The sequence below is a fragment of the Lipotes vexillifer genome, unplaced genomic scaffold (genome assembly GCF_000442215.2).
Source record: "Lipotes vexillifer unplaced genomic scaffold, Lipotes_vexillifer_v1.1 scaffold170, whole genome shotgun sequence".
In the NCBI taxonomy this organism is placed as follows: Eukaryota; Metazoa; Chordata; class Mammalia; order Artiodactyla; family Lipotidae; genus Lipotes; species Lipotes vexillifer.
The window spans coordinates 1-14,882 of record NW_006772326.1 but is presented as its reverse complement, the minus strand read 5'-3'; the positions used below and the strand labels follow the sequence as shown (position 1 = coordinate 14,882).

General features: G+C 38.0%; 1 protein-coding gene across 1 annotated transcript in view; it reads right to left on the bottom strand.

The window, feature by feature from the left end:
- Positions 1 to 9,163, bottom strand: part of LOC103080995 (SLIT-ROBO Rho GTPase-activating protein 1-like) — a 22,280-nt gene extending 13,117 nt beyond the window's left edge. Inside the window, exons 1-3 of the mRNA XM_007447374.1 lie at positions 9,057 to 9,163; positions 6,073 to 6,297; positions 3,784 to 3,863 (exon numbers count right to left, since the gene is read on the bottom strand). Of these exons, the coding sequence (XP_007447436.1) occupies positions 3,784 to 3,863; positions 6,073 to 6,297; positions 9,057 to 9,085 (334 nt within the window). The 5' untranslated portion in view covers positions 9,086 to 9,163. The remainder of the gene's footprint in view (positions 1 to 3,783; positions 3,864 to 6,072; positions 6,298 to 9,056) is intronic.
- Positions 9,164 to 14,882: the final 5,719 nt, after the last annotated feature.

Here is a 14,882-nt window from a genome sequence, read left to right as displayed (position 1 = left end):
CCTGCTGAAATCAACTAAAAATGCTGGATTAAAAAAAAAAACTTTGTAATCACATTAATTATGACTGTGAGGAATACTAAAGACCAAAAACCTGATGAATGTGGGAACCCACCAAGGTAAATAGAACACTAGAATATGTTAAGTCAGAGTTTGCCTGGAGGGAATTTTCCCTGTGCGGTTAACTTAAACTTTATTCTGCACAAAAGACTAGGTCCAGGGGCTGCCCAGTGTGGCGAATCGAAGCCCCATCAAAGGATCAAACTCTCTGTGTCACAGTGGACTTCTAGTTCTGAAATCTTCCTCCCTTCTCACTCTCCATACTTCTCCATAGATGTAACCACTCCAACTTTGGACTTAAGGAAATAATCTATCTCAAGCCTTGGGAAACAAATCACCTTAGAGAATCCCAACCACATTTCAGTCCTCTGGCAGGTTTGCAGTTTAAGTTCACACTACCTGGGTGGCCTGAAAAAATCTCGGACTAAAAATCTAATGTGGTCCCAAGCTGGTTATGCACCAGGCAGAAGTAAATGAAAACCTTCTCTGGAGGGAACATACCTTCAACTCAACATAAAGGAATTCCATGAAGTTCTAAGAAATATGTAAAAAATTTATTAAAACACACTGGAAATAAGATTCAATGAGCAAAAGATGACAAAAACAAATCCAGGAAGACTTCAGCTATTAGCATGATTAGACACATAATCTAAAACAATGGAAAGATATTATAAGTCAAGAGCAAATGACCAAGCAGATATGAAAGTAAACTGAACTTGTAGGAAAAAAAATTAAAAATAAAAACAGTGAATGGGTTTAAAGCAGATTAGTCACAGCTAAAGAGAGAATAAAAGGATTATGCATACAGCTAAAGAGGTACTAAGAAAAAACTGACAACTTTATATGTTCACATTAAAAAAGTGTCATAAAGTAATGTTAAATATTAAACTTAAGAAGTTAGAAAGAGAAAAAAGTGATCACTACAGAGAAAAGTATAAACGTTTATTGGGAGACATTAAGTAACTAGAAAGGTGTTTGTGGATTGGAAGACTGAATATTATAAAAATATCAAATTTTTTCATATGAATATATGTAGGATCAGTGCAATTGCAGTCCAAACCTCAACAGGTTTTTAGGTTTTTTCTCCTTGTTTGTTTCAAGAACTTGAAAAACTGAGTTTAAAATTTAAGTGAAAAAGGCCAAGAATTGTTAAGAGGAACAAATTCAGAGGTCTTGATTTGCCAAATATTAAGATTTATTAAAAGGTATCAAAATTAAGACAGGGGTGTAGGGATAGACAAGTGGACCCATGGAAAAGAACAGAGCCCAGAAACGGAATCATGCAGAGATGACACTTGATTTATGATAAAGGTGTGGAGCAGCAGAGAAAGGACAATTAGGGCTGGGACAGTGGGGACAACTGTGCATCCATATGGAGGAAAAAAGGAACAAATCCCTACCTCACACCATATACCTCCAAATAAATTCCTGGTAGAATTAAGACCTGTGTGTGAAAAATAAAACCTGGAAAGGATTTAGCAGAGAATATGGAAGAAGTTCTTCACGAATCCTGTGCCTCAGGGCACAGGATTTCTTAAAGGAGATGCAAAGTGAAACCACCATGAAGGAAAAGATTGGTAAATTCAGCGCCTTTAAAATTAAGATTCTCTGTTTGGCAAAAGACACAATAAGCACATGAGAGACATGAGCAGAAGATATTTGCAAATCATATATCCAATAAAAGGCCTGATCCAGACTCACAAAGAGCTCTTATAAATAAGAAAAAAAGAAAGCCAAACTAAACTAAAAGCAAAAAAAGCCCAGAGAAAATGATAGTGGGCAAGTAGGTCCTAAATGGGCAAAAGATGGGAATTTCACAAAGAAGAAATCTAAACATACAAAAATTAGTATATCTGTGTTAACCATGTTTTTCATTTTCTGTAGTGTGACCTCTGAGGCCTTGCTGCCCCTGGAGGGACTGTCCCTCCCAGGGTTAGCCAATTCCTAGGGACGGTAAACAGCTCACCTGGAATGTGCTTTTCAAATACAAACCAACCAATCCAGAGCCTATATCCCAACCACCTCCTCTCTGGGGCTCTCACACTTTGGGCCACTATCTGTCTGCTCCAATCACTTCAGAGCCAGGTACCAGACAACGAGAGACAGCCCCAGAGCCCGCTGAAATTATTCAAACTAGGCAATCCTAACCCTGCTTACCCTGCCTCTCATGTTCCTTTCTGTGGAAACCACAATAAAAGCTCTTACCCAGTTGTTCCTCTCCCTCTGCCTCCTGACTGACCATGGTGCTTTCCTTGGCCCCCTGAGGTGTGATGTGTCCCCTCCTCTTAGGAACTGTGAGTATCAAATTATCTTTTCAATGGCGATCATCTCCCAATCTGCTGGCCTTACCGTACCTCAAATTTTCTATTAATACAGTATATTTTAAAACAACAATCAGAAATGCAAATTAAAATCACAATGAGATGCCATTACACACTGACAATATTGGCAAAGATTATAATATTTTATAAAGTCAAGTGTTGATGCTTCCCTGGTGGTCCAGTGGTAAAGAGTCCACCTTCCAATGCAGGGGACACAGGTTTGATCCCTGGTCAGAGAACTAAGATCCCACATGCTGCGGGGCAACTAAGCCCATGGGCTACAACTACTGAGCTCACGCGCCTCAATGAGAGAGCCCGTGTGCCGCAAACTACAGAGCCCACGCGTTCTGGAGCCTGTGCGCCACAACTAGAGAGAGAAAACCTGCACGCTACAACTAGAGAGAAGCCCCAGTGCTGCAACGAAGAGACCACACGCCGCAATGAAAGATCCCACGTGCCTCAACGAAGGTCCCGTGTGCCACAACTAAGACCCGACACAGCCAAAAAAAATAAAGGAAAAAAAAATCAAGTGTTGATGACTACGTACAACTGAAAGGCTGCGACACTGCTGGTGGGAGTGGATATCCTTACAACCATTTTCAAAAATAGTTCGGCAGTATGTAGTAAAGTTGAAGACATGCTACTCCTATGTGTGTATATCCTAGAGAAACTCTACATTTGCAGTAGGATACATGTTCGAAATATTCATAGGTGCACTGTTTTTAATGGCAAAAAAATAGAAAACACCTCACATATTCATCAATAATAAAATAAATACAATGGAATATAGGTAAATGATTATAACTGCATGCAACAATGGATGAATTTCAGAAACAATACTGAGTAGAAAAAATCATGAAAAATATATACATATGATTCTATTTATGAAATGTTCAAGAAAATAGAAAATGAAACAATAAATCACTTAAAAGTACAAACATATAGTGGTTACCCTGGAGGGGTAAAGAAGGCAATGGGTTCAGGAAAGCGCAAAGGTAATGAAATGATACCTTTTTCTTTTCTTTTTTTTTTTTTTGCTGTACGCAGGCCTCTCACTGTTGCGGCCTTTCCCGTTGCAGAGCACAGGCTCTGGACGCGCAGGCTCAGCGGCCATGGCTCACGGGCCTAGCCGCTCCGCGGCATGTGGGATCCTCCTGGACCGGGGCATGAACCCGTGTCCCCTGCACTGGCAGGCGGACTCCCAACCACTGCGCCACTAGGGAAGCCCGATACCTTTTTCTTAAACTTGGTGGTGGTTCCACAAGTGTTCATTGTAATGTTATTCTTCGCACTTTACACTATTTAGTTAAGTATTCTTTTGTATCTACTGAATTCTTATTATAAGCAATTCTTAAAAAATGAATATAAAGACTAATTTTATAGTAGCATGGGCACAAGTGCATACCGTCTTCACTGGTGTGGGGCTCTGTACCAGCGTCCTGATCCACTTCCTCCAATGTACCGTGCTCACTGTATGGGCTGTCGCTGAGGAGCGGAAATAGAAATTCATATGAAGCCAAAGTGGAAAGCATTTCAAAGATGAACAATTGCTACTGTAAAAAAAAAAAAAATGAATAAGACTTTGGAATGGCAAAGGAGTTACTGGATAGCCTTTCAGTGGAATGCTGGAGCCTCTAGGATTCTCTAATGCTATGGGAGTGTATGTACCTTCATCTTTGATACATTATAAATCTGTAAAGACAAAATTAACTTGTAGGAAATTGATAGTATTACAAATAATTCTTATCCATAAAAATGAAAAGTTGTTGAATTCTAGTGGAATATGATTATTGCCCCATGGATACACCAGTTTTTGCAAATTCATTTCGATATTCCCTACTGCATAAAAGTGGATGGCTCTTCGGTTTCTGCTTTGAATTGATTGTAGTATCTTTATCTTTTCTAGACACATGTTCATTTTTGTATCTGAGAGTCAGATTTTATCCTTTAACATTACCACTATCTCTTCTCAAATGTATGCTGATAAATGGAATGCAATGGTTACAAATACAAACCTGACATTATTGTAAAAGCCCACTTATACTGCTGGCATCGGGGAACAAGGATGACTACTATATTACTGACTTTCTGTTTAAAATGAGCGATGCCCATAAAAAACACTATGTATGGGCGAAGGACATAATCCAGCACGTGTTACTGGCTGCAAGACTCTTTATTATGGGGCTTTTACCCTGTTTGTAAAAATGGAGCAACCACAAAAGTTCTAGAATACAACGCATCAAATAATATCGACCAGACATCCACATACTTGCTCTGTGATAAAATGAACAAGACAACAGAACTTACTGACATAGCTCTGAATATCTGGAAATACTAAACATGACTGACACTGGCCTTGAAACAAATACAACTAGGAAAATGAAATTCTGAATCTCACCAGGGCTGAGTTTTCTTCATTTACCTTCCCAGAGCCAAGCTTAGTCAGTATGTGCATGTAGTAAGTGCTCAAGTAAATCTTTTAAAATTGAATTTCACATAAAATTGCTAGATATACTATAAAACTAGAATCTGTCATGCTTTATTGTTAATTTAGCAGCACTTGTGGAAATAGTCAATTCTCAAATTTCTTAAGGCATAGGATCACCTGTGGTTTAAGAATATACTGTGGTTTAAGTAAAAAATAAGTGCACTCTGAGTTATTTAGATCTTTCAGCTACTTATTCTAATACTTAATCTCCAGGAAGGCAGTGGGAAACAAAGTGTCCTGAGGAGGGTCCAGAATGAAGGACTTAGACAAATTTATTTCCAGCTTCTCCTTAGTCTGAGCTGCACAAAGCAGTTTCCGAGGTAGGCTGGGAGGCAGCTGCTGAGTGGGAAGACTCGTGTGGACTTTGGAATCAGACAAGACTTGGGCTGCGTCCAGTAACCACTAGCCATTGGACAGGCTCCTTGGCCTCTCTTAACTTACTTGGTAGAGTGGTTGTGAGGAATAAAAGAGATCATGTGCACTGAGAAGCTGGCACGCGGTAGGGGCCCAAGGAGTCAAAACCACTTTTACTGTACATGATTTCTTAGAAGCTAGCACTCATATATCAAATAGTGAACATAAACATTTTAGGGTTCCTTACCTTTGGGATTGTTCAACTGACTATACCCCTCATTTTTATACTTCATTGGGAGGTGACTACAATGCCATATTAAAACATTTTTATCCCAACAATATAATAATAAATTTGCTCAAAAGCGACCATAACTGGTTAGGATAACATTTATTGGTAAGAATGAAAATAAGTAAGAATGAAAACACATTTGGTTGACGGCGCTCCTTTTAAATGAGAATTTTGAAATACTTTATATAGAATCAAAACTATTTAGGAATAAAAATGAAATCTGTCAATTCAATCAGTTATCTTTTCTTGATATAATAGTAAAAATTAACACAGCACTGTATATCAAAACCATTCTCTACAAAAGTCATGATGGGATGGATATGTCTATAAAGATGTCGTGCATGGGGAAAAGAGAGGGATGAATATGAAATTCCATAATAAGAAGCCAGTGTTGTCATGGATTTTGGTATTCTAATGTATCTCAGGTGTTCTTGCTGCTGCTGCTTTTTTTTTAAATTGGAAGCGCTGGCAGCCTATAGTCAGCGTTCTTTTTCTTAATTAAGTTGATCTCTGTACTTCTATAATTCTTCCAGGGGGAGAAGTACTAAAATTCTTGGACTTACCAATAGTCATCTCCAGCCATACATTTCTCATAAACAGGGCCATCCAGCTCTTTAGCATCTGGGAAAATAGTCTCGTGGTGGATGATGATGGTTTTGACAATCTCATTCACATGAGCCTGGCAGGACACTTGATCCTGTATTTCTGGGACGGGCATCAACGTGGGTCCAAAGCAAATGGCCAGGTTATAAGGGTCCATCATGTTCTCATCACTGTACTGTGAAAGACTACGAAAAGAAGCAAGAAAGGAGTTAACATGAGAAAAAAAGAAAATCAATGTTCAATAAGATACTTCCTTTTCTAAAAATACCGATCTAAAAGATTTTATTTGGTTTTTATTATTAGAATAAAATGATATTCCATCCTACTTTAAGGTGGCTCAGCAAATTCCAAAGAAAGTAAAGCGACTTACAACCTTTCAACTTGGTAGAAAATGAAAGGGGAACATAAATCCTGTTTGCTTAAGTGGTATTTTTTTAAAGCCACAGGGGAGTTTAAGATAATCCCCACTACAATGGAGACAAGGATCAAGTAAATGAGTTTCATTTGTAAACATTATGGTCAGGCTGTAAATGCTGCTCAAGTAAATCTGGGAGGGGCAGCAGTGATCTCTATAAAGCTTTATGGAGATCTTTAAAATTGTTCTCCAACGAACCAAAAACATTTCAGATTTCAGTTTTTTCCCATAAATCTTGAGGAGAGTCTGGAGGAAAACAAATCACCTTTTCTTTGTACCCAACTGAGAGAAAGCAAGCAACTCCAGGCTCTGTAATTTGCTTTTGGGAAAGATTCCCAACACTAGGTGACAACCAGTGTCATAAAACACACAAGTGCAAGAGAAGGGGTAAAGAATCCTCAATTCTTGCATATTCCACTTCAAGCTGGTAAACTACAAACTCTGAGGAGATTTCCAGTTGCCTAGTACTAATTTCTAAATCCGATCCAATGGCTATTTGTGAGATATTTTCCACAGGTGACTGAAAATAAGCCAGCTCTTTACTGCTATGCCTCGTAACACATGGGCAAGGTGCTGCTCCAGGGAGAATCCAGAGAATCTATCTTTCAGTGTATAGAATGTCAACACTGAAAGGAAATGTAAAATCCAGGTGAACAGATGACAAATGGAAGGAGAAAAAAGAGACTCTATATTTGTGAGATGTTGACAGACACAAAGAAACTGAGATACCATGTGACATGATACTTTACCCTGTTTTGGAAATAAGATAGCCTAGAAAGTGGAAAATACAAAAGCATGATTTCCACAGGTAACATATGTCTTTCTCTTCTGCCATTTCTCAAACATAAAATCTTAAAAACAGTTCACAAATAACAGCCAATGATCATGTTACAGATCATCTTGAAAGTGAATGCAGGAAGGAAAAGTGAGATTCAGAATAAGAATGGTCTAATTTTCAAAAGACCCACTTAAGCACAAAGGGGAGAGTCACAGTCTTTCTGGGTCTTTAATTTTGTGCTGGCTTGAAGAGCAAAAACTTGACATGAAAATGTTACATACATGTTTTGATTTTACAATTAAAAGAGAATAGTTTCTTTTCCCAAAATTCCTGTCCCAAGCATCCTATCCTAGAGGCTGGGCCTTGCCTCTCTGCATGAAGGCAGATGCAGGGGACCAAGGGGCATCTTTGGGCAGAAATGCTGGAAGCAATGCCAACCGTCTGACTAATGGCACAGTGGCCATTCTGTTGAGATACACAGTGAATTAGATTCAGGTTTTGAGAACTTTCTTGGTTCATGGTCAGTCTGCTTTCCTAATCCATTGCGGTTTATTCGTTCACAGTTGGTTTCGCTCAGGTGTATCAGGAAAATTTGGTAGGGACAGCATGGAGAGGACCAGCAGGGATGCAAGGTGCTCCATGTTGGGGAAGGAGAGGCACATGCAATCTGCAGATTTTTACAACTGCCTGGGTGACTTGGCTTATTTAAAGGTAAAAATGTACAGAATGTATTTAACCTAAAATAGTTTATACCCATCTCTCTAGATACTGCTAATTTCCAGGGGTGACTTCTGTACAAATGTCATTTGTGAATGCTTTAGCTCCATTCTGTATGTTTCCTTGCCAGCATTTCCCTATTTTAGGATACTTGGCTTGCAGGGGGTCAGCCTGAATGGGGATGACTTCAGGAAGAGTTAGCAGGGTTGTAATAAATCCCCATGGCTTTTAAGAACTTAAAACTTCCAGTGAAATAGAGAAGAGAAAATATCCTAATTTTAAGAAGGGAGAGTTCATGCTGGAGTGATAAAGCATTTCCCCAAGCTTACTCTGCCTGGATTTTAAATTTCCAGTTATTTAACTGAAACACTGAAGTGCAAGGGGGCTCTTAGATAGGACCTGGGGAAGATGTTCTTATAATGGAGCCCATGTATCTACAAGTGACACAACTGAAAATCAAGTTGCCAAAATTAAAAGAGTAAAGTTTCCTTGAAAATAATGCAGTGATTTTTAAGATTTCTGTTACATTGTTTTAGAGAATATTTTAGAAATATCATCTTTTTGACAAGATCTCATTATACTGAATTTGCAGAAAATTCTCTTTTGGATTTGTGTATAAATCTCACCTACACTTTCCCTCCTTCCCTGACTACAACTTTAAAAATCACAGAAATTTTCTGCAGTGAGCAGGTGGTTTACATCATTTTAACAAAACATTTATGACACTGGCTTTGGATGGAAGTCGGAAAAACACGTAATTCACTGAAAAGTGCTCTTTTTAGTAATACTTGTATATTTTTGCAATTATGGCCACAGTTTCTGCATCTGGTGACAAGGCTTATTTAAGGTAGGTCACACAATGACTTTGATCTGCTGAGGAAAAATGCACCTTCAGTCTCTATTCAATCATTTCCTCTTCAACTCTGCTGATAAATGGAACCCAATGTACATGTTACAGAATCCAAGAACAAAGAACTCAGAGGGGTGCAAATGGAATTAAGATGAGCATTTTGGCAGAGAATTATGGTACTTACTGATTGAGGAAGGCAAAGAGGTACCTCATCACTATAAGGACCGACCTGGGCAAGGTCAGGAGGAGTTTGCGGATGTGAAGCGCCCTCTCATAGAGATTATCTATTCCTATAGACAGAAGAGCACATGATCAGGATGCTTTCACTGGCCACATTTAAAGCAGAACACTCTAGCACCCAAATTTCAGGTACATATCTGAACATAAGCAATACTTTGCCTTTGGGTGAGATGCAGTCGTAACCAATAAAGCAAATAAGTGATCAGCTTGGGTGTACCACCATTTCCGAGGGTGTCTCCTCTGACCCATCACTGTTTTCTGATTTCCATGGTCCTGGCCTTTAGCAACTTAGAGCCTTCTGAACTTAAAAATCATTTTTCATCTTGCTGCTATTTCTACATTTTGCATCTGATATGGTTTAAACTCCTTTTTGCTGCATATTAACTCAGGTGACTTTTTTGGGACATGACACCTCTCCCTCTCCATGATTCATTAATTCATCATATATTTGTCTTTTACTATTATTCAGGCAATGTGTCAGGTTTTGAATCTCCTCTTCCTCAAAACTATCCGAATATTTTATTTATATGACCTTTTACCTTGTATTATATTATTTCACCAGATTTTAAAAATAAATATTTTAGGGGAGCCTACTAGGTTTCAAGCACTAAGTTAGGCATTAGAAATACCTTAGTGATATGATTCCTGCTCTCACAGAACTTTTGCTCTGGTGTTTATAGTTATATTTTTCCTTATCCTGTTTTCCCTGTGGGATGGTGAGCTCCCTGAACAGAAGGTGACCTAGGACTTCCTAGTATTACTTTACCTCTTTATTAGGAATATAAATTATCCAAAGCTTCTCAATACTAAAGTGTTGTGAATAACAGCAAAAAGGTTAATGCTAATAATCCATTTTCTGTATACTGGTCTACATTTTACAACACATTTTCACATTTGTTATCATCTAATTTAATGCAAAAAACAATACAGTGGAGTAGGCAGGGCAGGCACTAGCATCGCCATTCAATGGATTAGCAAAATGGGCACTGGGTAAGTGGATTACCCAAGGTCAGCTGGCTAGAAAGGTGGAACTAGAATTAGAAACTGTTTTCTATTTCATAAGTCTGGCTTTCTTTCTTGGATTTCAAGGTACCTTTATAAAGTATAACTTAAAAAAAAATTAATTATTTATTTTTGGCTGTGTTGTGTCTTCGTTGCTGCGCAGGCTTTCTCTAGTTGCGGCGAGCAGGGGCTACTCTTCATTGCGGTGCACAGGCTTCTCATTACGGTGGCTCCTCTTGCTGTGGAGCACGGGCTCTAGGCTCACAGGCTTCAGTAGTTGTGGCTCCCGGGGTCTAGAGCAAGGCTCAGTAGTTGTGGCACATGGGCTTAGTTGGTCCACGGAATGTGGGATCTTCCTGGACCGGGGATCGAACCCGTGTCCCCTGCACTGGCAGGTGGATTCTCAACCACTGTGCCACCAGGGAAGTCCCTATAAAGTATAACTTCGAAGATATCCAATAAGCATACATTTGAGAAAAATATTTCAGAGACGTTCAAAAACATTTTGAAGCTTACTATGATTTAATGTTACTACACTGTTCTTAATTGCTCTTGAGATCATCATATATCCTACTTGAAAATCTCAGGCCTCAGCTTCTACCACTAGAGCCAACTGATTCTCCTCCCACTTCTCACGTTTTTGGACCCTCTCCCAACCATGAACGTGGTCATCCTTTAAGGATCTCTACTTGGTTCTCTTCCATGGCAACCTCATCCAGTATCAAGGTTAGGACCATCACGTCTATGAAGATGGTATCTTTGCTTCAATTTTCTCCCTTGTCTGGGACATAAGTCCTGTTGTTTTTACCACTGAATATCTCACTGCTAACTTCCTAACTGAAGTCTTTATTATTTCTAACTTGGACCATCATAATACTCTCCTAACTCAAGCTTCCCTTTCTAATTCCTCTTAAACCAGCAGTTCGTAACCTTGACTTGGAATCACTTAGGAAGATTTTATTAAAAGGCTGATGCCTGAGATTCTTGTATGCGGCCAAGGTTGAGAACCACTGCCTGAATTACTCATGCCAAGCCTCATTTCCCTGGAATCTTGAGTGCTGACTCCAGCTGCTTTCCACTTATTATCAAACCACCACGTTAATAAGGTATTTTATTTTTTCATTTATTTTCCACAGGTGAAAAGATGGGGAAAAAATATTAGGAATATTCTCACTTAACCACTGAGGAGTTTGCAAAACAACAGTTTATCAGGATTCCTGGGAAAAATTACTTTCATTCCCAACTTCGAGTATGCTGTAGCTGGACCTGTAGCTAACACCTTTGAGAAAATGGATTTCAGAAACTCTCAAAAAGAATGTAAGTCAACACTCTATGACATAAATCACAGCAAGATCATTTCTGACTCACCTCCTAGAAGAATGGAAATAAAAACAAAAATGGGACCTAATGAAACTTAAAAAAGCTTCTGCATAGCAAAGGAAACCATAAACAAGATGAAAAGACAACACTCAGAATGGGAGAAAATATCTGCAAACGAAGCAACTGACAAAGGATTAATCTCCAAAAGATACAAGCAGCTCATACAGCTCAATATCAAGAAAACAAACAACCCAATCCAAAAATGGGCAGAAGACCTAAACAGACATTTCTCCAAAGAAGATGTACAGATTGCCAACAAACACATGAAAGGATGCTCAACATCACTAATCATTAGAGAAATGCAAATCAAAACTACAATGAGCTATCACCTCACACCAGTCAGAATGGCCATCATTAAAAAATCTACAAACAGTAAATGCTGGAGAGGGTGTGGAGAAAAGGGAACCTCTTGCACTGTTGGTGGGAATGTCAACTGATACAGCCACTATGGAGAACAGTATGGAGGTTCCTTAAAAAACTAAAAATTGAACTACCATATGACCCAGCAATCCCACTACTGGGCATATACCCTGAGAAAACCATAATTCAAAAAGAGTCATGTACCACAATGTTCACTGCAGCACTATTTACAATAGCCAGGACATGGAAGCAACCTAAGTGTCCATCGACAGATGAATGGATAAAGAAGATGTGGTACATATATACAATGGAATATTACTCAACCATAAAAAGAAATGAAATTGAGTTATTTGTAGTGAGGTGGCTGGACCTAGAGTCTGTCATACAGAGTGAAGTAAGTCAGAAAGAGGATAACAAATACTGTATGCTAACACATATATATGGAATCTAAAAAAAAAAAATGGGTTCTGAAGAACCTAGGGGCAGAACAGGAATAAAGACGCAGACATAGAGAATGGACTTGAGGACACAGGGAGGGTGAAGGGTAAGCTGGGACGAAGTGAGACAGTGGCATGGACATATATACACTACCGAATGTAAAACAGATAGCTAGTGGGAAGCAGCCGCATAGCACAGGGAGATCAGCTCGGTGCTTTGTGGCCACATAGAGGGGTGGGATAGGGAGGGTGGGAGGGAGATGCAAGAGGGAAGAGATATGGGGATGTGTGTATATGTATAGCTGATTCACTTTGTTATACAGCAGAAACTAACACAACATTGTAAAGATATTATACGCCAATAAAGATGTTAAAAAAAAGCATAAAAAAAAAGAATGTAAGTCAAACACAAGGACCTACTGTAGCGCATAGGGAACTATATTCAATATCTTGTAATAAACCATAATGGAAAAGAATCTGAAAAAAAAATAACCGAATCACTTTGCTGTACACCTGAAACTAACGCAATATTGTAAATCAGCTACACTTCGATAAAAAATTAAAAAAGAAAAAAGAATGTAAGTCAAACATTATCATCCAATGAACATTTTTGTAACACAAGTTTTCAACATAAACCTATAACTAATAATAGTGTAATTTCAGTAATATTGAAGTAAAACATTTATATTCTGTTTTATTTGTAAAGTATTTCAAAATGGACAAAATTACAATACTACGAACAAGGTAAGTCAGTGTCACATCTATCAAGTATAAGCACTTTGTTTAATATACTTTCCAGACAATGGTCTTGACTTTTTTCTGAAAAAGGGGAATAAGAGACTTTAAAAGAAGTTGTTAAACAGGTGCATAAGTTTACTAAGGTCACAAAAACTCAGTAATCAAGTTATCAACATTTCCACCTAATTCAGTCTCAAGAGTGTCAGTAGGACCAAAACATGTCGCAGGGCAATTGGTTTATCTTTCATGACAACTTCATGGGACACTTGAAGAACCCACATTGAACAGAGAGGGAAGATGAAATACCTACAGATGATTTGCAAGGCATTGAGAGTTTGGTGGAGTGAATTTTGCATCTACAAATGCTATATAGGTTTAGGCATAGTTGGATTATTGTTTCATATCTGAAATTAACTGGTTAAAAGTTTATTATCTAAGATAACTGACTTTAAAGTATGACTGTTGTTGCTGCTTTAAGTTAAAGATAAAAAGATGATTTAGCATACTTTTATATAGAAAGACTGTCTCAAAAAACAAAAGAAAACTCTCAAAGGTGAAATTATACAGATTATGACCCATTATTAAAAGTAAACATTGAGATTATCATCTATTCCTTTGGTCATTAAAAAAAATTTGAATAATTTTATATCATACCTCAAGCCAAACAATTACAATGTTTAATATATGTCTGTAAATATTAAACTGTAAAAAGGAACTGTCCCATTAATGGGCCCCCTGATGGGCAATACCCTTTACTCTCTTCCAACCACACATAAAGTCATATAGGGGTTATGATTAAGAACAAAGTAGCAAAAAAGTTTTACTGTTGTTTACAGAAGATCTGGAGTGTTTCAAGAGTTAAGTCTACTGATTCTCCCACTAACCCTCAGTTTAAGGTTAAGGTCAACTATCAGGGAGAGGGTTTTAGCATCTTAAAGCTAGTTTGGGGGTCCTAGAGTTAAAGCACAAAAGGAAAGGAAAGAATGCAAAAGGAACTACTCAATGTAGTATTCATCTTTAATATTTGTCAAATTCCATAGGGGGCCTGTCGTTTTTAGGCTAGAAGAGAATACAGGTATTACTTCCAAGAGGCTTCATCTTAATTCAAGATCCTATTGTTTCTATTTCTGAGTTCTAAACTCAGTTCCCCTGCTCCTTAAAGGCAGTTTTTTTTTTTTTTTTTTTTTTTACTTAAAAAGAATTGGGGAACAGATATTTACATACCAATTTCATAGTAGCATTATTCATAACAATCAAGAGGTGGAAATAACCCAAATGTCCATTGATGGATGAGTGGATAAACAAAATGTGGTATGTACACACAATGAAATATTATTCAGCCTTCTAAAGGAAGGAAATTCTAATATATGCTACAACAAGGATAAACCTTGAAGATGCTATGCTAAGTGAAGTGAAGTCAGACACAAAAAGCCATACATAAATACTGTATAATTCCACTTATATGAGGTCCCTAGGGTAGTCAAATTCCTAGAGACAGAAAGTAGAATGGTGGTTGTCAGAAGCTAGAGGGAGAGAGGAGTTTAATGGGTAGAGTCTCAGTACAGCATAAGAAAAATTCTGGAGACGGATGGTGGTAACAGTTGCAAAACAATGTGAGTGTATTTAACGCCACTGAACTTGTACATTTAACAATGATTAAAATGGTAAATTTTACATTATGTCTCTCTTACTGCAATTAAAAAAAAGAATGGCAGAGGCGTGCTCTGTGAGATGCAAAGGAAGATTTCAGGAGAGAAAAGCAACAGGAATATAAAAAAGTGACACCAAGAAGACTAAATAAAATCATGTGAGGCAGGCATTCATAAACGAAAGCAAAACAGAATTTATGGCAT